This window comes from Misgurnus anguillicaudatus, chromosome 6 (genome assembly GCF_027580225.2).
Source record: "Misgurnus anguillicaudatus chromosome 6, ASM2758022v2, whole genome shotgun sequence".
Lineage (NCBI taxonomy): Eukaryota > Metazoa > Chordata > Actinopteri > Cypriniformes > Cobitidae > Misgurnus > Misgurnus anguillicaudatus.
In genome coordinates, this window is record NC_073342.2 from 15,368,477 (window position 1) to 15,393,839 (window position 25,363).

At 38.6% G+C, this 25,363-nt stretch overlaps 1 protein-coding gene across 1 annotated transcript in view; it reads right to left on the reverse strand.

The window, feature by feature from the left end:
• The window catches only part of ntrk3a (neurotrophic tyrosine kinase, receptor, type 3a), a 280,863-nt gene that overhangs the window by 118,031 nt on the left and 137,469 nt on the right, over window positions 1-25,363 (reverse strand). The window contains exons 10-12 of the mRNA XM_073868566.1: window positions 24,863-24,881; window positions 22,383-22,435; window positions 18,476-18,578 (exon numbers count right to left, since the gene is read on the reverse strand). Of these exons, the coding sequence (XP_073724667.1) occupies window positions 18,476-18,578; window positions 22,383-22,435; window positions 24,863-24,881 (175 nt within the window). The remainder of the gene's footprint in view (window positions 1-18,475; window positions 18,579-22,382; window positions 22,436-24,862; window positions 24,882-25,363) is intronic.

Consider the following 25,363-nt stretch of genomic DNA (forward strand, 5'->3'; position numbering starts at 1 on the left):
ACTCAATTTTCAGAATTTGTATAAAGAATGAGGCGCTAAACAATAAAAGCAACAGACAAGGCCAAAGGCGAAATACTTCATTACTAAGATTACAAATTAAAGAGCCCTTAGTTAAGGTAGACTTATTATTGTCTCCACAGAATTACAGATTAAATGAACGCACAGTCGAACGAGAAAAAAAAAACGCTACGCCTTAGTCCGCCAGTGGGCCGTGAAGAAGCACTTAGGACGTCTCCAATTCACATCTAAAATGCAAAGCATTGCAATTAACAGCAGCAAGGTTAATCTGCAACTGCTCCTGCTGTAGCATATTGGATTGAATTTTGGCAGCCGTTTTAAAAGCGCTGTGGTTGAAGTCGCATGTACAAATTGGTAAGGACACGCTAGGCAACCCGAGCTCGCTGTCCCCGATGGACAAAGCATATGTGACTTCTTGTTCCAAAGTGGTGAAACAGGCCATGCACGAGGTGCACGCTAAATGGTACAGTACATCTGTAACTTGTGTACATGGCTATGCACAACTACACAGGTGTCTAATTGCTGACAAGAGGATTGGTCCTTCAAATGTGTGCCAGCAAGCCCATTAGAGAGAAAGAAAGAGAGAGAGGGAGAGCACCCAGGTGTTTTCTACAAACACAGCTCGAGCTTGGACTAGAAACTGTTTCCCAATTGCGTAGAATGCGTCCACGGCATGATGGGAGATCCAAGATCAGCTAGCATTGTGTACAATCTATACTATAGTATCATTAGCCAATTGCTCATGGGTGCATGAGGACACAATTTAGCTCAATTAAAGTCCCACTGCGGGGAAAATCAGATTTTTATAGTTGTTTATAATATGTCTATGTGGTGTTTTAATATGTTTTAAGACATGCCATGTGCAAATTCCTCATTCAACACTATTGCAGAGTATTTTCCCCATAAAATTGAAGACCTGTGGTTTAAAATCGCCTTGCTTTCCATCGTAACTAAATCATACTGTTTAACACATACAATTGAACGTGTAGATCCGTAATTCAAGTTATAAATATTATGTATGTATGCCGCATAGACTCGGCTGCTCACACAGGCAGGGTGAGTGTTGTAACGTGTTAACATCAGCGCTTAAACATTAGTGCTGCAAACGCGCCGTTCACTTATGCATTGTGTGAAACTGAACTTAGCACTTGTGTGTCTGACACTGCTGAATGTAGCATCTATTTACATATATATCTATGGTCCGAGGTGGTGCGAAAGTGTGGAGGCGGGAAATAATTTGCATATTCATATCTATGGTCTAAGCTGTGCGATTGAGTAAAGGGCGGGACTAATTTGCATATTTATATCTGTAGTCCGAGCAATGCGATTGAGTAGAGGCGGGGACTAATTTGCATATTCGTAGATCCGCCTATACTTAATGAGGCATGAAGAAATTACTGTGACAGGTAAAACTTTGTATATGCTGTTATGATGCTCAAAGATTAGTTTTAACTGGTAAAATTCTTGATTGACGAGTTAATTCGTCAATGGCGGGGAAAGAGTTAAGCTACACAAATAAACAAATAATGATGTAATGGTTTCCCAACAAGTTAAAAAAAATATATAAGGAATGACTAGAGATCAATTAAATTAGTTAAGCGCAAACCACTCCCCTAATTGTATGGACTGAGATTTTGCCCAAATTATGTTTTTTTGTGTGTGTTCAATAACAGAAAGAAAATTATGACATTTTATAATTTTTATTTATTGCTGCAAAGATTAATCATGATTAATCGCATACAAAATAAAAGTGATTTTTTTTTTACATAATATATGAGTGTGTGCTGTGTGTAATTATTATGTATATATAAATACACACACATTTATGTATATATTTAAAAAACATTTACATGTGTATATATATTTCTTTATATTTTTATATATTCTAGATTATATATAATTTGAAAAGTTTATATATATATATTTCTAAAATGTATATACGTATGTGTATGTGTTTAAATATACATAATAATTAAACACAGTACCCACGCATATATTATGCAAAAATTTACTTTTATTTTGTGTGCAATTAATTGCAATTTATCTTCGCCCAGCACTATTTAAATTTTTGTGTGACACCTTTAACCAAGAATGAACAGGGGAACCAAGCAATTTAATTCCTTTTGTTGAAGAAATCACACTGAATATTTGTATATACAGAAAGTAACGGAAGAATATATAAGTAAACAACTTACGGGTCCATAACAACCTACCCACATTTAAACCATGCACTTTAGTTAAAAGGGCAAAAAACAGCTATATGCTCTATTACCCTACTTACAGAAGCAGAACCCAACCTCAGTTCAAGACCCAATTAGTAAACATCACGCTCACTCAACTGGACTTCGACCCCAGAGATAGCTTAGTGTCCCGTAAAGACTGGGAATGTATCCTCGTCCATTGACAACCTGCAGAGACGAGCTTTAATGGCAAATCCAATAACGGAAAAGTCCATAATTCTTGGCCGGGCTTAAAAATACAGCAAAATAAGAGTTAACATCCCCAGGCTGGCGGGCGGCCATTAAAGGCAGAGCTGTGAACTGAGGGTGGACCAAAGGAAGTGGCTCTCGGTGGATTCATTTATTCTTATCCATCAAAATTAAACTGCCACCTTCTCTCTCTCTCCTGTTTCCAACTCTCTATCCTTTTCTTCATTTCCTCTCTTTCCTCCACCTCTCCTAGTCTTCACAAATGAATAATTAAGGAAAATGGCTTGTGATTACACAACAATTATTACCAGCTACTTAAAAATTAAAAGAGCCCCTCATGAAACATTAAGAAGCCGGAGTTCTCATTTGTGAATGGCCCTAGGGAGTGAGAAATCTAGCAAACCCATCCAACAAGGACAACGGTCAAGCGAGCCCAACAATCGCTGGAGAACTGACCTTAGGGTATCTACGCAAGCTAATGCCGCTAAAATATATGAATGACAATCGAGATCTACTGATATCTGTAGGTATGAAGATATAACCATTGCGTAGCTATTGTGTGTAGGTCTATTAAAAAGTTGGTCTAAAAGTGGTTCAGAAACAAAAAAAAGAATTTAGATGAAAGCTATGTGACCCTAAAATCCAAGTTAAAGTCTCATAATAAAATTTTAAAATTAGAAGCATATTAAATATATCAAGAATAATTTTCACAAAATGTTCTTAAACCATCTTGTAAACCAGTGGTTCCCAAACTTTTTCACCGTGCGGCCCCCCTTGTGTATGGTGCATTCCTTCGTGGCCCCCCAAAGAAAATTTGTGACAAAAAACTGTTCTAAAACTCAACATTTTAATAAAAAAAAAAATTTTAATTATACAAAAAAGTAGTGCTTTTGGTTAGTAGCTTTATATTTTTAGGTTTAATTACACAGAATTCATGATAAATGAATGTATTTCATAAAATTGGGGCCCCCCTGGCACCATCTCGCGGCCCCCCTGGGGGTCCCGGCCCCCAGTTTGAAAACCACTGTTGTAAACCATAAAGTGAAAAATAAAAAAATTAAAGTCAATATTATTCCTCTAGATTCAGCCATACAAATCTCAGATATGTTCCCATTCGCCAGTTCGTATAGTACGTGCTGTATTCCACGTTCAACAAATTAAGAAAAATGACTTAATGTTGAAAAATGACTTGCGTCACGCCAGGTTGGGAAACACTGTTACTGTTAATTGTCACATATCTCATGTTAACAGGCTATTTCCTTAAAATTAAAATTGCCTGAAGGGTGAAAGAAATTTATTTTTTCGACTGCAGAATATCATTAATTAAAAATATTTTACGTTTCAATGAAACTTTCAATGAAAACGCAATGAAACAACACTAGCATCAACTGTGAAAAGCTGTGTAAAAGTTTCTACCAAAAAAGATCTTAGCAGACCAACCCAACATTCCGAATTTCTTATAAACCTACCATAATTAGCTTGATCTCAATTTCATCTCAATTTCCCATGTGCCCAACATACAGGAATCTAAGCAGTCTACTGCTATAAGCACACCATCAAAGCAGCCATTGAACTTCCGTATGAGGAAAGCCCCGCCCCTTCAGACATTAGCATCAGACTTACCAATTAAACCGCTGCCTTGAAAGCTTTTGGATTCTTCTGGGTCGACTTTAGGGCCTCCTTGTGTGATGCTCTCTGAAGCTGTGGTTGAACAAAGCTTGCCATCAGAGCTCTCTAGATAAGAAGAAATGTCCCTGGCCTGGGACTGTTACTGTCACTTCAAGGCTATCTGAGACTCTTTCCTCTTCTGAATGGGTCCAGATGTCAACACAGCGACTTTTCTATGTCATTGTTGCGCCAAGAAGATTCATAACTCATATGTCACGGTTGCAACTCTATTTGTGCATTTAGAGTGCGGCGGATTGTGGGAAACAGTTTGTAGTAGTGTTGTGGTAACATAAATTAAACAATATCAAACATGCACAAGTTCAAGTATTAATTCAGAGGTACATATTGGTATCAAATGTATACATATCTATACCTAATGGTGCATATTAGGACCTTTTTAGAGGGTTCTGCCTTTAAATATATATATATATATATATATATATATATATATATATATATACAGTATAGTAGCTATATATGTATTAGGGCTGTGACGATGCATCGCGTTCCCCATTAAAAACAGCTCTGTGATCAGTAGGGGGTCCTTATCAATCTAAAATCACTATGACTGAGTTTTTTTGTAATGTGCATTTAAACAAACAACACTCGTCAAACATAATCATTCTAAATTTTCTTTATTATCATGAAAAAGCCTGAAACAATCTGAAGAACAGCAATATAAATATGCCTCTAGACATTTCCTGGAATAGCGTTTGTAACGATACTTCTTATGTAGCACAAATGGCGTTTCTATACAAGAGCGCCTTCTGGCTTTTGGATGTGGCAGCATTTCACCGTAATTCATTCAAATTCATTCATTGAGAAAACGCGCATTTACATGATTAATCGTCACAACCCTGATATGTATATTGACAATTTTGAAAATAAAGAGTGAATTAAAATATACTAGTGTATTGAAACTAATGTCAATGACATATGCTGTAGGCTACCTGCACCTCGGGTCACAGCCCCAAAATGTAACAATGCCCCCGTTCTATGCAGACCGCAAGCACTGTGATAAGTCCGATAGACCCCCTCCGGTCAGGTAAAAAAATCTAAGTCGCTTGCAACGGTAACGTTAAGCGTAGTTGGACGCTTTAAGCCATTTTACTCGCTTAATTCGCGCGTGAAATTCTAGTCATCAAGACATTCATGCAGAAATTTTCGTCATGGGAGGGGCTTCTGCGACTCCGCTCACTTCCTGTAATCACGTCACTACTAGAGCAAGCTCCTGATTGGTTAACCCAAGCGTGTTTTTCTAAAGTTCAGTTTTTTTAACTCGCGATTTTCCAGCGGAAACGCTCAATTCGCGTCATTCGTGCAAACTAGACACATGCAAATGAGGGGAATTTGCATCTACCGTGCAACGCTAAACGTCTCATTTGCGACGCGAGACCTCCACACGCGTGAAAACGCGTCTTTACATTGACTTAACATTGAAATTATTTGCTCCAGACGCTCTATTTGCATTTGGTGTGAACGCAGCATTAGAACAAAGATGGGCCAAGTTGGGGAGTGATTTAACTCAAACTGCAACAAAACTTGCTGTCTATTTACTTCCTTCCCTACTGGTCTTCTCAAATAATACAAAACAAGCTGCTTCTTTTTCTTTTTTAAAGGTATACTGTACAAGCTGCTTTTTCTTTGGCTGTTGCACTGCTACTGTGGGTTACACATTTAGACATTGCCTACTAGTGGTCTTCATGTGTAATTGCATGTCAACAAGGACGACGGCGCAGGAATATGAATAAAAACCGATGAGCAGCCATGCCTACAAGGTTATGCCATACGACCTACGCAGAACTATACTGCCCTAAAAAGCCAAAGCGCAGTAACTACGCATTTGGTCAAAATTGAGTTAGGGGTTGAAATGCGATCTGTTGTGTCTTGTGACAAAGTCTCCTGCTTCAATATTGTCCCATTTCATAGAAGTGTGTGTGCCAAAATTGCAGTAACATGTTTGACTGGCTGGTGTAAAAACGTTAAGGGCATTTTTCTCGGTTTCAGTGTTTGCGTAGTTACTGCACTTAGCTTTTGGAGGGCATATAATGAGCACTTTTCTCTGATCTGGAATGCCGCTAACACAAATGGGTACAGTATAAACTTAAACAATAAAAAACACAGCAGCAAAACACTGGTTTACCTACATCCTGAGAAAAACTTGCCTGGTAACCTTAAAGAACTCCAAGCACACATTATAACAAATAGCACATCAAATTCACAAGCCGTAATTAAACTCAAGCACTTCATTATATGCTACATTTTAGCATTAAGTGCTGAATTTCCAAGATCTCTCATCTGTCCCAAATACACGTTCCTGACTCAGCTCCACCTTTTCACACAATGTCAGGGAACGCTAAGTACAAGCGAGTATACAGCTGTTAAATGCTACAAGACGGTACTTAAACATTCACTTTTCTGCAAGGGAACTCATAATTATGTATATCTTTAAGCATCCAATTAAAATGCTAATGAACATTTGCCGAAGACCGCTTTCCTTGGGGAAGTTAGCAGGACTGCCGTTTTACCCCTATAGACTGCATTTATGGGAAGCCTACTGCCTTTCGAACCCTAGCGATATACCACAAATCCCTAGGCCGCCTCTGGCTGTGCCTTTTCGAAACATAACACTTTCTCTTTGGTTTCGAACTACAGTAAATACGTTCAAATCAATGCAATGCTTTAGAGGGTTCAGCTGTCTAATAGACTAATTGGGAGAATTGTTAATGAATGTTAAATCCTGTTATTTTCAGTCATTTAACCTCTATGAAAGTTCATTGCATCCATGCCGACTCCCCATATTTGATTTCTTTGTGGCATGTAAAAATGTGTTCCCTAGTCAAGAGATGCTGTTGGTTCATGAAGGGGTCGAGCCCTGCTTATACTTAAGACGTGCCAACAGAGACCATGTAAGTCTCTGGCAGAAGCTCAGATTGAGTATCTTGGCCAAAGGGTCCCAGCAGTCTTCTTGGTTGGCCTTCTTTTCATTGGGGTCTTGTGTTTGATACTGCTACGATTATGAAGGCTCTGCCCCTTCATCACTCCGTGCTATTTCTAGGACGGTGACAAATAGAAGAGAATCAGATTGTTCTCATCTATCTTTCACTGCAATACGGTAAATAAATAAAAGGGTCCTGTTTTGTTTTAGAGTAAAGAAACAACGGCAGATGGGAAACAGGCCTGCAGGCGATGGAGAAGAGCACCATGTTCTCATTGTGATCCCTGCACGTCTATCTATCTGTCACACACCCATCTATCCATCCATCCACCCATCCATAATTTCTTTCTTTCAGATCTATTCATCTGTTTCTGTTTTAGGCACACTACGGCAATGAAATTGAACAATTCTGCCCCAATCTTCGTCATTACAGAACACAGCATAATCGCTTTGAGCACGGCCGCCCCTCCGAGCTCCGGTTTGGGCCAGCGTGGCTGTAAGTCAGTCAGAAGTGATGTATTTCCATTCAGTGGGGTGTACTAAACGCCTTTGGCGCTGCACAGGTAATGGTGCACGAAGGAAAGGACCCATGTGGCAGACGTAAGGGAAGGTAGATGTGGGGGTGAGATGCAAGGGTGTAAATGAGGTGAACTGGACGTGGCAGGGTTGGGGAACCTGAAGTCTACATAAGTCGACAAGGTGGAGGTGTGCTCAGGCCTTGAAGCGATTGGTTAGTCGCAGAGGAGAAGAGATAGAGTCTCGGTGTGAATGTCATAGTTTAATACGCCGCATGTCAGGCCCCGCCCGCCTTCTGGCAGCTCCTGTTTGCCGGCTGACACGCAGAGCCCGGTTCCCGGAGCGCAGGTGCCTGCTCTCGTGCGGCGGGGGTCAGGGGAGGTGAAGGCAGACGCCGCAGAAAAATGGACAGTGACAAATGACAGTGCGGCTGAGGCCATCACTCCCGACTCTATACTGTGAAGAGAGCGAAAATATGACAGTGCAAAAACGGGTGGAGCTGCAGGTGAAAAAGTTGCGTATTTAATAAATCAAGACGTCAGTCCATAAAGATATACAAGAACAGAGAGCACAGCTGTTTAAACCGAAATGATCCAGTGTTAACTGACAAGGCAAAATGCAACTTTGATAAAGGAGATGTGGCCCCTATATATGTACAATGTTGGGTGTAACTAGTTACTAAGTAATTAGTTACTGTAATTAAACTACTTTTCTTTTAAAAATAAAGTTAGGGATTACTCTTATGTTTCCAGTAATTTAATTACAGGGACTGTAGAACAATTATATATAATATAATAGTGGATTTAACATCAAAAATTTAAGTCTAACATTAAAGTGCATGTTTTTAATGTATCCTACTCACTTTAAATACTTTGGTGAGTTAATAAGTATAATGGTAACCTTCGAATGTAGTTTCAAATTTTCACTATTAACTAGTTGGTTATTAGCATTAATATTACTGAGATATTTGCTGTTCAGCAGTACTTAAAAAGCACATATTAATGCCTGATTCAGCATAACATCATTCTACATTCTTAATTCTACCCAATTCCTATCAAAACCTTAACTTAACAACTACTTTACTAAGTATTAATAAGCAGTAATTAGAAGTACATTGAGGCAAAAGTAGTCCAATTAGTCCAGTGAAAAAGGTCATGATCTTCAAGGCAGGTTTGCAGGTTTTGTAGGTTCACAGCCAGGAAAACAAACCTATTTATAAAGTCTGCCGTTTAAAACCAATGCAGGGTTAAATAGTACCCTATAAAATCTGTTTTATTTTTTCCCAAGCTCTGTTTTATTTTTTTCCCAAATTCCGTTTTGTCTGTTTTAATTTTTGCAAATTCCGTTTTGTCCGTTTTAATTTTTGGCAATTATTTTTTTACCCTTTACTGTTAGTCATAAAAAGGGTGTGCCTTTTAATGTTATGATTAAATAAGAATTACCTTAAATTTATTGAGGTAAAAAAATTTCACATTCCCTGTTTGCAGTGGGCTGCTCGATTATGGGAAAAACATTTTTAATCAATTTAATGCATTGTTTAGTGTTGTTGCAGAAGGCTACACAAGTCAAAGCATTGGTGCCCTCAGAAGTGCCTTAAACACATCGGTCCAGCTGAAAGCGATCCATATTTAAAACACTATCGCTTGAAATGCATATAACTTTACAAACATACACTATTAATACTTAGTGATCTGACTTTGGACAGCATGTGCGCCCAGCTCCCTGCATGTGTGAGCGAAAAAGAAAATTTTTCCCCAGACATATGTTCTTCTCCCATACAAAATCTGAATTTTATTCCAAATATGTAAAATTCTGTGAAATTCTGCATTAACACTAGATTCAGTGTTAATTTGCCAATTCTGCGATTCCTTCCGCAATTCCGTGATCGCGGAAATTATAAGGCCCTAGTTAAACATTAGGACTTTTTAGTTGTATAAATGTGGTTTTAAAAAGAAAAAAACATGTACAGGTATATTTTATTATACCTTAAACTGATGTTGTAATATTACAACCGAGGGCTTTACAGGGTTAATATTTAGCTAATAGCTAATAGAATTGGACCTTAAGAAGTGTGGCCAGAATAATTGTACTGTACTTTTGATATGATTTATCAGAGCCATTTCAATTTTTTTTATTTTATTATATAGTTACTTTTTAAGTTGAAAAAATCCTTTTTGATTTCTGAAATCCTTTCTAATCCAAAATCATTTACATTACAAATTATTTTATCATAGAAAAATATCATAAACAAGGAAAATCTGAAAATTTTACCTAAAGCTTCTCAGTATTCTGACGCAGCTGGCACAGACTCAACTTGATCATACATTACATTTTAGCACAAAAGGTTGAAAGGCAAACATTCCCTACTGCACAAACAAGATAACATGGCCAATGTCGCACATTTGCTTATTTTATTTGCACACAGTCTTAAAATAAATAATTGTTTTTCAATTTACGTCACTTCATTTCTAAGACTTACAAACAAATCCAGACTTTTAATATAGTCTTCGACCTTTGACCTATACAGTATATATACATTAAAATGAACTATTTTACTATTTAGTAATATGTAGAATATACAGTACTGTGCAAAAGTCTCAGGCCACAATGCCACCATTAGATTTGTTGTTCTTGCAATGGTATAGTGATCATATATAATTACTTTTATAGTGTAGTCTCTTTATTAGAATACAACCAGAAAATGTGTAGTATTAAAAAATATATAAATATATATATAAAAATATAACCTAAAGTGTCAAGTATTTCCACTTAAGCAATAACAGGAAACTTCAGGATCTCTTAAATCTTAATGAAATTAAATCCTTATTTCTAATCGAATGACTTCATGACTTCAGATGTGTTTAGTGCCAAGAGAGCTCAAACTAATTCCTGAAGAACACATTTCGTTCTGAAATGTTATATTTCGTCGCTGTCCGATGAAACTCACGTATGTTCATTTTGCCGATTTTGAGATTTTTCGACAGATTGAATGTCCAGGTTCATTTCCGTATACAGTATGCGTCACATACCTAAATGGCCAATGAAAACTTGTGAAATCATGTCATCTGATTTTAACGTATATCCATTTGGTATCAAAGCTGTCAATCACGCGCGTATCTTCCGCCTGTGAAGCGTCTCGCCGGCATCGTAAAGTTTCATTGAAGCGCAGCACTGGATATAGCCGAATAAACAGACGAATGTGAGACAATATCTTTCCTTCATCGAGGTAAACGTTCCCCCTGATGCCAGACGTACGTCTAGGAGTGACTAAATTACGGTAGGACTGTGCAAACAAAGTATCTGTCTAGCATTGGTGTTATTATTTACGCTGGGGACATCCCACCGCTTTTTGAAGGCGTTTGGTTAAAATGTTTTGAAAAATCAAGCGATGCTTAAGACTGGTTTTGTGGTCCAGGGTCACATATGTTGCGTTGTATGCTGATGGTGTGTTTTCTTGTACATATGTAATGAAATTCATTGTAATCATTTATTAAACGCGCTGCTGTTTTCTACGTTGTGGTGCTTTGGCATATTCGGTTGAGCTGGTGTTGCAGGGACTTTGTCAGTGTATTGATTCATTGTCCCTTCATAGCTTGCAAGAGACATTTAATACACTTATAATTAATATTAAATAAAGTAAGTGTATTTAACTAAGACGTAGGCTATTTAATAAACTGAGCGTATTCATCTGTCAATACGAAACGCAACTTGGCCATTCTAATTAATGATCGGAAGAACGCGTATCGATCACAGTTACTGTAAAATATGCACGCATGTCCATTTAAACTCAATTTTGGTCAAATGTGGATTATATCATGACACTGGCAAGAATATGGTTACATGTAAATATGCCGTACCAAGTATGACACTGCTACATTCAACTGCTTTTGATATACGGTGTTTTTTTCACTTCCTGAAAAGTAACCGTTTTGGACATACGTGAGTTTCATCGGGCAGCGACGATTTGCATAATTCATGTTTTTCTGTTTGTATCTTAATAAAAAGAGTGAAAAAATTAAAATGTATGTACTACAACAAGCTGGTGGTGGTGGCCTAAGACTTTTCCACACTACTGTATGTATTATGTTTAATTATTTTTAAAATGTCACAACACAGTGCTCCAGAAAGTTGAAGTTCTTCGCCATACAATTGCATAACACTAACATCATTATGCTGTTCTGGTTCCAAGTTAAACCTCACCTAATGCATCCTGAGCAAAATATGAGATTTTATTTAGATACAAGGCCGGTGCTAAGAGAAGCAAAAAGGAATTTTATTCCATTTGCCCTTTTGGCAGGGAATCTATCGTTGAAGGACGAGAACCAGAGGACGCTTAATAGAATCATTTGTTCACTTGTCCTGTTTCTTTTGTTTTAAAAGCCTCTTTTTCCCCTGGTTCTTCCTCAGATGTTTTATCACCAGATGAAACTCGGTGTTCCCTAAAGGGAAGGGTGCTGAACCCAGAAACAGCACACCCAGTAGGAGTCATTTACATCAGATAATGAAAATACATGCACTTAAAATATGGATATGGGTGCAAGCCCACCAAGAAACACAAACAAATCTTGTAGTCCATGGTGTAGGAAAATAAATCATGTCGTTTTCATACTGTATGTATCTCCGCAAAACACAAGAGAGAGGAAAGATAGAGGAAAGAAATAGAAAAAGGAAAGCCATTTGGTTGGCAGTACAACAGTAAAATGGGTCATTCCTAGCCACAAAAGCGGATACATAAAAATGCTTTATATAGCAGATTTCAGTGCAGAGCAAACTCAGCACACTCCACCTGCTGAGGTCACAGTCAAATCATTTTGTGATGCAGCGAGGCCAGAGAACTATGAAAAGCATTGCTGAAGTGTGTTGAGGGCAATGGGTGGCTGTAGTCACTGCTGTTCATGCAACTATAATCGATCACCGGTTACCATCCCTGTCAATGCAAACGAATGAGGTCACACACGGGCCTTTCTTCCTCATCTGCTTTTCATTATGCTGCTCAAAAAGTTCAGTAATTATAACCTGTACCTGAACACCGAAATAAATCAAGCCGAGTGCAAGCAGGAGACAAATAACAATGTCCAGCTTCTGCTATGTCCACAGTGTCTATCAGGCTTGTAAATCGGTCGACTGCAACAACATGACACTGTGGGAGAAGTTTAATCAGGGTCCCACAACATCCCATCAGATCCATTGGAGCAGTATAGATGAGGAAACCAGAAACAACATTTGAGGTCTACTGGAAGGACCAATTCTTATTTGTGCCCAAGAATAACCACAAAGGACTGGAAAATCCAGGTAAAATCATTTTCTCATGGTTTTTAACAGGTCTTAATCAGTCAGTTATGGTAATCATATTTATATGTATGCATATGGTAAAAGTGTTTATACAAATTGACTTTCAGTACATTACAAGGTGTGCATTTTATCAGTGTGTGCGTTCCCTGGGAATTAAACCGACAGGCTTTTTGCATTGCTAACGCAATTTTTACAATTCCACTACAGTAACTCTATAAATCTACAGGTACATTGTTCAGCTACACAAACAATTTTGAGCTACACAACCATTTGAGCGACAGGAACACTTTTTGAGCTACAAGAACACTTTTCAGCTACAGGAACAATTTTGAGCTGCACAAACATTTCTGCGCTACAGGAACACTTTTGTGCTACAGGAACACTGTTGAGCTACAAGATCACTATTGGGCTACAGGATCACTATTGAACTACAGGAAAACTTTTGAGATACAGGAATACTATTTAGCTACAGAAACACTGCTGAACTACAAGAACACTACTGAGTTACAGGAACATTGTAAAGCTACAAGAACACTGTTGAGCTACAAGAACAATAATGTGCTACAAGAACACTTTTGCACTACTGTTACACTTTTGCACTACAATAACACTTTTGTGCTACAGGGACACTGTAGAGCTGTAGGATCACTATTGGGCTACAGGATCATTTTTTTAGTTACATGAGAACTTTTGAGATACAGGAATACTATTGAGCTACAGAAACACTGCTGAGTTACAGGAACACTGTAAATCTACAAGAACACTGTTGAGCTACAAGAACACTGCTGAGCTACAAGAACAATAATAAGTTACAGTAACATTGTTAGGCTACAGGAACATTGTTGAGCTACAAAAACACTACTGAGCTACAGAAAAACGTTTGAGCTACAGGATCACTTCTAAGCCACAAGATAAAAGCTGAACAACAGCTATTGGAACATTGTTGGGCTACAGGAACACTATTGAGTTACAAGAATACTAATGAGCTACAGGAACACAACTGAGTTGCAACAAAACTACTGAGCTACAGGAACACTATTCAGTTACAAGAACACTATTGAGCAACAGGAACATTGTTAGGCTTCAGCAACACTACTGAGTTATAAGAACAATACTGAGCTACAGGAACACTATTCAGTTACAAGAACACTACTGAGCTACAGGAACACTACTGAGCTACAAGAGCCCTACTGAGCTACAAGAACCCTACTGAGCTACAAGAACACTACTGAGCTACAGGAACACTACTGAGTTATAAGAGCAAAACTGAGCTACAGAAACACTACTGAGCAACAGGAACGCTATTAAGTTACAAGAACACTACTGAGATGCAGGAACACTATTGAGTTGAAAGAACACTACTGAGCTACAGTAACACTATTGAGTTACAAGAACACTACTGAGCAACAGGAACACTATTGAGTTACAAGAACACTACTGAACTACATGAATACTTTTGAGTTACAAGAACACTACTGAGCTACAGGAACATTGTTAGGCTTCAGCAACACTACTGAGTTATAAGAACAATACTGAGCTACAGGAACACTATTCAGTTACAAGAACACTACTGAGCTACAGGAACACTACTGAGCTACAAGAGCCCTACTGAGCTACAAGAACCCTACTGAGCTACAAGAACACTACTGAGCTACAGGAACACTACTGAGTTATAAGAGCAAAACTGAGCTACAGAAACACTACTGAGTTACAAGAACACTACTGAGCAACAGGAACGCTATTAAGTTACAAGAACACTACTGAGATGCAGGAACACTATTGAGTTGAAAGAACACTACTGAGCTACAGTAACACTATTGAGTTACAAGAACACTACTGAGCTACAGGAACATTATTGAGTTACAAGAACACTACTGAACTACAGGAATACTTTTGAGTTACAAGAACACTACTGAGCTACAGGAACATTGTTAGGCTACAGGAACACTACTGAGTTACAAGAACACTTCTAAGCTAAAGAAACACTATTGAGTTACAGGAACACTACTGAGCTACAGGAACACTACTGATTTACAAGAACACTACTGAGTTACAGGAACACTACTGAATTACAAGAACACTATTAAAGTTACAAAAACACTACTGAGCTAAAATAACACTATTGAGTTACAAGAACAGTACAGAACTACAAGAACACTACTGAATTACAAGAACACTACTGAGCTACAGGAACACTACTGATTTACAAGAACACTACTAAGCTACAGGAACACTACTGAGTTACAAGAACACTACTGAGTTACAGGAACACTACTGAATTACAAGAACACTATTAAAGTTACAAAAACACTACTGAGCTAAAAGAACACTATTGAGTTACAAGAAAACTACAGAACTACAAGAACACTACTGAGTTACAAGAACACTATTGAGCTACAAGAACACTACTGAGTTACAAGAACACTACTGAGCTACAGGAACACTACTGAGTTACAAGAACACTACTGAGCTACAGGGACACTACTGAGTTACAAGAATACTACTGAGCTACAGGGACACTACTGAGTTACAAGAACACTATTGAGTCACAAGAACACTACTTAGCTACAGGAACACTACTGAGTAACAAAAAACACTACAGAGATACAAGAACATTCCTAAGCTGTTTCTGGTGGTATATGGAAAAAAACCAAATAGTTTCTGGTAACTATGGACAAACCCAGCCATTGTTGCTCTGTTGTTTAAACATATGATTGGGTCAAATATGGACATTTGCTTAGTTAATTTAAACCAACGGTTGGGTTTGTCCATATTTAAAACAACACAGCATTTTTAAGAGTACAGGATCTAAAATGTTCTGCTTGTGTTCTACATGACATGAGGGTAAACATTTGTGGGTGATCTACCACATTAAGCAACTGAACAACAAACTCCCAATTACTATTACAAGCACTCCATAATGACACACAGCTTATGAATTTTGTCTTAGACTTGTACAAGAGGCCTTTGGTGGGGTTAAGCTTCAAGTAATCAGTCAATACTATGAAGCAGAGTGGCACATATTTCAAACACACTTTTATCAAATGGTTTATGAAAACCCATAGAAAAACCCATTTAAAAAACACACCAAATTGCAACGAAAAGAGCAAAAAAATCAATCAGACAGAAGTAAATCAAGGTAAGTATTTTGTGCTATTGATGTTCTTCAGATCACTCTGTCTTTAATGAGCAATATGCTTTGAGTCAAATAAATGGGCAGCCGATAGCAACATGCAGCAAAACATTTGTGTTCCACATCATCATAAATGAAGGGCTGGCGAGAGGAACTACAGCCGTCTATTTCATTAAAGCGGAGGAATAAATGCATACAGTGACACGCAGGCAGTACGAATCCATCTCACACACATATCCTTTCTCAGATGTAAGAACTTCTAAGAGAGAAAAATGCTTTTTTCCATTTGTGTGAGAGCCCTGCTGTCAGATTTAAGATGGTAATAATGGGATCTCACTGCGTGCCCTCAGAGAAAGTTTAACTCGGGTGCAAGATGCAGGCTGGAATAAGAATCAGGACGGCTGCTTCAGAGACCCTGCAGGTCCAGCCGGTAAAAGCCAAGGAACCCAGGTAGCACTTGCAGATGAACAAAGAGTGGATCATAAACCCAAGATCTCTCTAGATATCATTCTCTCTCTCCAACAGCCCCACCTGAGAGCATATGAGAATTCCAAATGGCATGCGCCACCAAAAAACATCCTTTCCGGAGCCAAAATCAAGACAAAAGGCAGAATCAGCCCGAACAGCTTCATTTACAAGCACTTCAGAACGACGGTAATGTTGTCTGAAAGATTTTGCGCTTCCCCTGGACTGAATCTCTTTTTCCACAGGAGTAGATTAAGGTTATTTACGCCTCAGTTCATATGAACAACTCACATTCATTGCTCTGGACGAGAACCAGGAGAATAACGTATAGTCTCAATGCTGGAGCACAAACAGCTTTTTCACTGCTCTCAGATGAGACGGTCTGACATAAAAGGCTACTGTTTGATTCCAAACAAAGGAATAATAAATCGCTGAATAGAGGCCACATTTCATCCCTGGAAGATTGCAGTACTGAGGTCGGACTTGAGGGCCGGAGCCAACAAGAAGCCAGGAAATAAAATCTGACACAATACTAGCATTCAACAGAATGTAAGGATTGTAAAACAGGGTGTAATTGTTTTTAAATAAGAAAATTTGTCTTAATTTTATTATCGATCATTCTTTCATACTTTTCATGCTTGTTCAATATGGGGCCTGCAGAACAGGAAATTTGGAAACCCAAGCAGTTCATGCTTCAAGTTCCAACCAGCCAAAACCAGTAGCTCAGTTCTACCAGCACCCCTACTGAACAATCCCAACCCACCTCCTCCTCTCTCCTTAATTCCACTTCCGTTTACATAATTGTCTCAATCTCCTAATAATTAGCTATGTTACGTAAAAGAAGTGAGAGCAATGTTGGTTTTTGTTAATGGGAGTGGAGGGTAGCAGGCGGAAAAGGATGAGGAGGGGCAGGAGGGTAGCGCTTGTACAGTGTAAGAAAAGACAAAAAATATAGAAGAAACGTCCTTGTGGGAACCAAAGTGAAACGGAGAAAGTCAATGAACATGGCATGGTGCCAAGGCAGGACACAATCAGCCAACATGGCACGCATTCATTTAGAGCTCTGGCTGCAACACAGCAGGGGCTTGTGGGTAATCTGACACTGTTACCACCAGGCAGAGCTACTGATTAGATTCCAGTTGATGTTGAATTAAAAAAATATGGCAAGCGGCTCAAGGGACAGAAAGCATCGCATTAATTATCCTTTTGATACATGAGCATTTGTGTTGGTTGTAGTGTAATTGGTGTTGCATGGTTCCACACGAGCCTATGTGTCATACGTAATGTTCATCACCAAGCAATTATATTAGGTCTGGTTGACTCGTCTTCATAATGGTGCTCGTGTCAAGGGGGAATTTTTGAAATTTGTGCATGTCATGCCAGAGCTGTATATTTGTGTGTGTTGTGTGGGGGTTCATCTAAAATGAAGCAAAAAGGCATTATAGAAAGCCAAATGGCCCAGGCATCGATGGAAGAAAGAAAAAGAAACAAAATCAACCCTGCCAAAAACATCTGAAGATCAAGAAAGCATAAGTGAGCAGAGCATCCTCCAAACCAGCACGTTTCCAAGGCAACGCCTGAGAAATCCACTAATTGTTTGCCAGTAATGCATAGGCTATAGACTTCAGACATGCACAAGGGTGCGTATGAATCTTTAAATCTTTACTAAACTTCATTAAAACAATAAGCAAGTCAATTTTTACATTTCTTTTCCACAAACAAGGGTTGTAAAGGCAACCTTGTGAATTTAGCCTGCCGAAGCTTTTCGAACACCTTGAAAAATAAACAAAAACCAAACCATTTCAAATGTCAAATACAAGACACCTCATGTGAGCAAATAACCAATAACCTGAAGCTGCTGTAAAAGATAAAAAGGAAAACATACTGTCTCTCTTTTTTTTATTTGAACAGTTGATGGTAAAAAAAAAACAACAGTTGGAGTCAGTTGATGTTACACTTATTCACTGATGTACGCAATGCGCCAAGTTTCCCGCTGAAGAGTTTACATTAGCTTACCTTTCATGCCAAACTTTGAACGCCTGCCATATTTGTTGATTAGCACAAACATGACGACAAGGAGAACACAGGCAAAGCCAGCCAAGCCAACCGCAATCGACACCTAGAGAAACAGCAGATTTTAATTGCTTTGAATTTTCTGGAGTCAAAATATTTCTATTTTAAATACAGATCAACAGCATTGCTTTGTAATATTTAAAGGTGCTGAAGAATGCATTAAAATAATGTGTTAAATTGTTTTTTGATAATTACATAGAATTTATTAAGTGCAAAAATGATCCAGAAATGTTTTACATGTCCATTTACAACCCTAGGATTTGTCCTTTGAACGAAATTGTCTATTTTTGGCCTATTTGAAAGGGTCATGGATAATAATGAGCTCTGCTCTGCGGCTCATCCCAGTAGCTTACATTCGTTAACAGACCTTATATGTTTGAGTCTGTATCAGACGAAAATACAGATTTTGAGGAACTAATTGTTTGGAAATTGTTAATGAACGTTTCAGAGTGGTAAGTTTGTGTTTTTTTTTTAGTATGAACCTGTAAAACGTAACTGTAACATCAATAGTAGAACTTTAGCCTAGCATATAGCATTAATTAGCATTTAAACGCTAACATATATCATTTTTTAGCATGTAAAATTAACTTAGCAGTCAAAACTTTGTTTTTAGCATTTTTACAACTTTGTAATTAATTTAAATTTAATGTGTAGTTTAATGTTGGGGCGTACATCTAAACTGTGACTTTTCAGTAGGGTTGTGCCGATAGACGATAGTATCGTGTATCGACGATTGTCAGACATATCGCTAATAGCGTGCCTTCATGGCGATAAGTATTATTATCATCATCATAGTTTCACATTAACATGCACATTGCATGCTTATCCTCGCATTAGAGGTTTTGTGGGCTTTACTTTGTGCGAAAGAGATTGTTATGCGCACAGATTTCTTCTCACATGCATATGGACTCAAAGCGCGCATCTTGGACTCTTGCTAGTACCTGAATACGCACTTCTTGGATTCTTGCTCAGACCTTAATGCGCGTCTTGGACTCTTGCTCGGACCTGAATGCGCGCGTCTTGGACTCTTGCTCGGACCTGAATGTGCGCGTCTTGGACTCTTGCTCGGACCTGAATGCGCACCTCTTGGACTCTTGCTCAGACTTGAATGCGCCGTCTTGGACTCTTGTTCGGACCTGAATGCGCGCGTCTTGGACTCTTGCTCGGACCTGAATGTGCGTGTCTTGGACTCTTGCTCGGACCTGAATGCTCGCGTCTTGGACTCTTGCTCGGACCTGAATGCGCACGTCTTGGACTCTTGCTCGGACCTGAATGTGCGCGTCTTGGACTCTTGCTCGGACCTGAATGCGCACCTCTTGGACTCTTGCTCAGACTTGAATGCGCCGTCTTGGACTCTTGTTCGGACCTGAATGCGCGCGTCTTGGACTCTTGCTCGGACCTGAATGTGCGTGTCTTGGACTCTTGCTGGGACCTGAATGCTCGTGTCTTGGACTTTTGCTAGGACCTGAATGCTCGCATCTTGGACTCTTGCTCGGAACTGAATGCACGCGTCTTGGACTCTTGCTCAGACCTGAATGCGCGCGTCTAGGTTTCTTTTTTCTCCACCAATCAAGTGACTTGTCATAAGTAAAGTAGTGGGGCAGTAGTTTAATAAAAGAGTAAACTACTGCCCCGCCCCCCGATACTATCGTGTATCAGCGATCTCACAGGATGACGATAGGACAATCTCAAAAAGGGACATATCGCCCAACACTACTTTCCAGTCGGTGTTTTGGTAAGATTGGCCTGTTTTCAGCAGTCTTTTGCATGCACGAGGTTTACATAAAAATAATACGATATGATATGTACGATATGTCATTACAGAACTCTCATTATTCAGCTATGCCTAGGAAAATATAGTATTTTATTCTATGGCACCTTAAAAAAAAATGTAATCTAAATGGTTTTAATCTTACGTGAAAACTAAAAAAGGCTGCGTATAAAGGCATAGTTCGCCCAAAAGCAAAAATCATCCTCGTGTCATTTGAACCCCTAGTGGTTTCTTTGTTCTTTAAAACCCAAATGCAGGTTTTTTTTACAAACCATTTGAAAGGGACCCAAAAGTCCACCAAGTCTGTATCATATTTTTCAAGTATCCTGAAGACAATTAATCCTCGACTTTCTTGTTATGGATGTAGTTGTTGATCAAGTTGTTCAAAGTAAACATCTAAAACTTCCTAAACAACAATTCAGAAACAGAGAATGTGCACTGAACGAGAGGAACACACAAGACTTACATCAAATAATTGATTATATTTTAGCTTGTTTTTTAACCAAACCCTTAGCACACTTTAAATATACGGCACAAGTCGAGTAGAGTTTTTTTTGTAACCTTTTTAGGTCCTTTTATAAGCTTAAAGAGGTGGTCACCATCCACTCCTATAATAACCAAAAAAGCCTAAAATCAACACTTAAAAAAATCTGCATTTGGATTTTGTGGAACAAAGAAAACATTAGATGTTAAAATGACATGAGAGTGAGTAAATACTGACAAAGTTTTCATTTGTAGGTGAACTATCACTAAAGTGATGCTGTAATTCTCAAACTTTTTGATGTGCGGCCCCCCTTTAGTAGGATACAATCCTTCACTTCACTCCCTCCCAAAAAAGAATTATGACGTAAAACAATCTTAAATTTAGAGTTTAAATGAAACAAAACATATTAAATTGCACACACTGTAGTAATGGTAAGAACCTTTATTTGGGGTTTATTAACACTGAATTTATGATGAATTAATGTATTTTATAAAATGTTATAAAACTGGAGCCCCCGTAGCGCAATCTCATGCCCCCCAATTTAAAAACCACTACTGTACAGTCAAGTGCATTGCATTGTGGGATACAATGCAATGTGATTTGTTGTATACAACGCATTTTGGCTGCATGCTGTGCATAGTACACATACTATACAGTATACGGCAGAAATATTTGTAGTAGCAGGTAATACGAGATACTGAACATAGCCTCTGCATGATTCAGCAAGCCTCAAATGCTTTTTAAACAGCGCACCTATCAGCAATTCAGTGATACATATGAAAGCCTCAATATATAAATAAATCTTAGCCAATAATTGCGTACTAATAGATTTTACGAGAAAACTACATCGCAGGAATGTCACGACTAAAACACGGCAAATAAATATTTCTGTCTCATCTCGCAGGAAAAAAAGTCCTGCAATATTAGAGCGAACCCGCGAACCACGTCCTGGCTTGTTTATATGATTTGTATTGATGTTGATGCAGTGATCATGAGGGGTTTATGTAATTGGCGTTGTGAGTTGCTTACGGCTGCAGTAGCTTTGATAAATTGCAGGAACAGGAAAGGGCAAATAAAAAAGAAGGAAAAGATAATAATTCAGGTTAGGTGTTTTGGGAGTGAGATAACAGCCAAGATGCCCACAAACAGTTCCTTACAGGAAAAACAAAGTGTACAACTTAGATAAACACAAAGGAGACAATAAATCAAAGCATTCAAAGTGCTGAAATAAAGCTATCGGAAGCAAAACGCTTTTCCCATAATTAGGACTTCCGAACAATCGAGGGCCAGTTTCTTTTTCTTTGTGCCTGCGTCTGACTTCTCATTAAAACCTTTAAATGAGAATATAATCTCTGTTCAGTCAATTACAGCGCAAAATGAACCAAAGTACATTTCTGAACAGCTGTAAAACGCACAGCCTCGAGGGAGTCGGGGCGAGAGGTTCAAGGATATCAGAGGGAGAAAAAGTGAGAGTCGACTTGGATTAGAACGTTTCGCTGTCGGACGTCTTTTCCATCATGTGATGCTCATGCACCTTACCCCTCGGGCATTTTTTTTTTTAAAGAAAAACAAATGGATAAATAAATTACACTCACACCAAATGTGTCCTCTTCGGGCCGATGTGTTGTGGTTGGAACAGCCGGACTCACTAGAATACAAACAAGAGCGTGAAAAAAACTTGTTGATGAAACCACTGTAATACTGTAAGTAATAGTTTCAATTTTTTTTCAACCTTTTATTCTCATTTCATTACCCGAGTCATTTACAGGCATTGAGGAACTCTTGATATAAATATCAGATGCGACAACTTGTTTAAAAGGCGATGGATGCATTGTATACGCCAACCGGCGCAACGTCATAGAATGTCTCTTAACAGGTTCACGCCCACTTTTGGGGGAAATCAGACTAGACTGATCCATTGACTTCCATTCAACATACCGGAACAAAGCAACCTTCGTACACAGCCAGCGGCGTAAATAACTTATGAAATCACTCAGATTAAACATGTTGAGTAATTATCTTTCCACCCTGCCTGCCATAGAGCGGGAAAGATACATTAACATATTTAATTTGGTCAATATAAAAACATGTCCCTTTCATTCTCCCAGCATCAAATTTGTGTAACAACGCTCCCTATTGGCCAGAGGTGTCTTACCCGGACATTGACTTGTACCTCATCGAGTCAACAGGGAAGCAAGTGAATGATTTGACTTCGTATTTGAAAGTTACTTCGTATTTATTTATTATGTCTTTATATTTAGAGTAATGAGTGCACTTTTCCGTCGAGTCATACAACTAACTGGCTTAGCGATATTTCCAGCTATCACTGGATGGCGTTGTTACACAAATTTGACGCTGGGAGAATGAAAGAGACTTTTTATATTGACCAAATTAAATGTGTTAATGTATCTTTCGGGCTCTATGGCAGGGTGGACAGATAAATACTCAACATGTTTAATCTGAGTGATTTCATGTTATTTACGCCTGCCGGCTGTGTAAAAACGTTGCTTTGTTCTGCTATTTTGACTGGAAGCCAATGGAAGGTCTGCTTTTTTATCCCCCAAAAATGGGCGGTGACGAAATTTACAGTCAAGTTCCCGAATGTGCCGGTAGTCCGTATGGTCACATTAGGTGACAATTTTAAGAGAAACATTGGGTTATTATTCATTTAATATGTTAAGGCATTTGATAAGCCCTGATTTTTTAGAGTCAGATCAAAGATAACACTGCAATTGTTTTTCATGTGATAATGTACAGATCTTTTAAGCACTCTCCACCAATGCGTTTAAACCAATGACTGTAAAAAAGATAGATGACGCGACATCGCTTCCTTCCACTGTAATGAATGAAACCAAAAATGTCAGATCACGGGCGCTGCCATGTTGCGTAAAAACATTAGTTTGGAGCTAGGGCATGTGCAGAAGGAATCTTCTGTGGAGCCAGAAGTGAAGCCGCGGTATCAAACGTCCGCACAAACGCTCGGGTGCCCAATTTAATGATGCCAATCACAACGACACGCCCCATTTCTATAGCATCAAATTATTAGCTAAATTGAAACTCATCACAAAAATTAAAGGGATAGTTCACCCAAAAATGAAAATGATGTAACTAATGACTCACCCTCATGACGTTCCAAACTCGTAAGACCTCCATTCATCTTCGGAACACAGATTAAGATGTTCTATATGTAGTCCGAGAGCTTGTTGACCCTTCATTGAAAATCTTTGTTCGATATACTGTCCATGTTCAGAAAGGTAATAAAAACATCATCAAAGTAGTACACGTGACATCAGTGGGTCAGTTAGAATGTGTTGAAGTATCGAAAATACATTTTGGTCCAAAAATAACAAAAAGTACAACTTTATTCATTGTGTTCTCTTCCGCGTCTGTTGTAAAGCACATGCGCGAGAGTAAAGTCACCTGACTGCAGTGACATGGATAACGTGTTATCGTTAGCCGGACGACATGTTTGCAAAAAAAACACAAAAGTAACAGCTGGGGCGCACCAGATAACACGTCAGCCGCGTCACTGCAGTCACATGACTTTAGTCTCGCGCATCCACTTCAAAACAGACATGGAAGAGAAGACAATGCTGAATAAAGTCGTAATTTTTGTTATTTTTGGACCAAAATGTATTTCCAATGCATCAACACATTCTAACTGACCCAATGATGTCACATAGACTACTTTAATTATGTTTTTATTACCTTTCTGGACATGGACAGTATACCGCACATAGATTTTCAATGAAGGGACAACAAGCTCTCGGACTAAATATAAAACATCTTAAACTGTGTTCTGAAGATGAACCGAGGTCTTACGAGTTTGGACTGACATGAGGGTGAGTCATCATTTTGGGGTAAACTATCCCTTTAAACGCGCCTGAAAACGCCGGAATGTGGGCTTTGGCAGCATTTCTTCAGCTTAGTGTTTTGGTTGCTATGATATGCTGGTATGCTGTTTTACTTATTAGTCGCTGTACAATGTACCAATTGATTGGTGTGGTATTTGTCCCGCCTTTCCTCCTCTGTGATTGAACGGCTGAGTTTTTTCCAAAGTTGAAAATTTTTCAACTCTTGGAGACCAGTAAGAACTGCCAAGAGGAATAAATGCTCAGCACTTTGCCAGCTGCCGGCGTTTTTAAAAACGCGGCGCTTCCATTGGAAAAAAAAGATGGCCTCTGGAAAAACAGAGGGCCTTGGGCTGTAATTTCCTGTTCTCTTCTTTCTAGATCATTCTTTGTTATATTATAAAAAAAATACACTGTCAGATAAAATGGTACAGCTGTCACTGGGATGTACCCTTTCAAAAACTACACATTTGCACCTAAAGAATACATATTAGCACATCAGAGGTACATACTGGTACAAAAGAGTGCATATTAGTACCTCAAATTGGTACTAAAAAATAAATGGTACTTATTAGGACATTTTTAAAGGATACTGTCTTATTAGTGTAAGATGCATGCACCATTTAATCAATTAGATGAACTTACCATAATCTATGTAGTCTGTTAAGGAGAAAAGAAACGAACACAAAGTGATACATAATTACCAGATATGAATATGTCGAGAG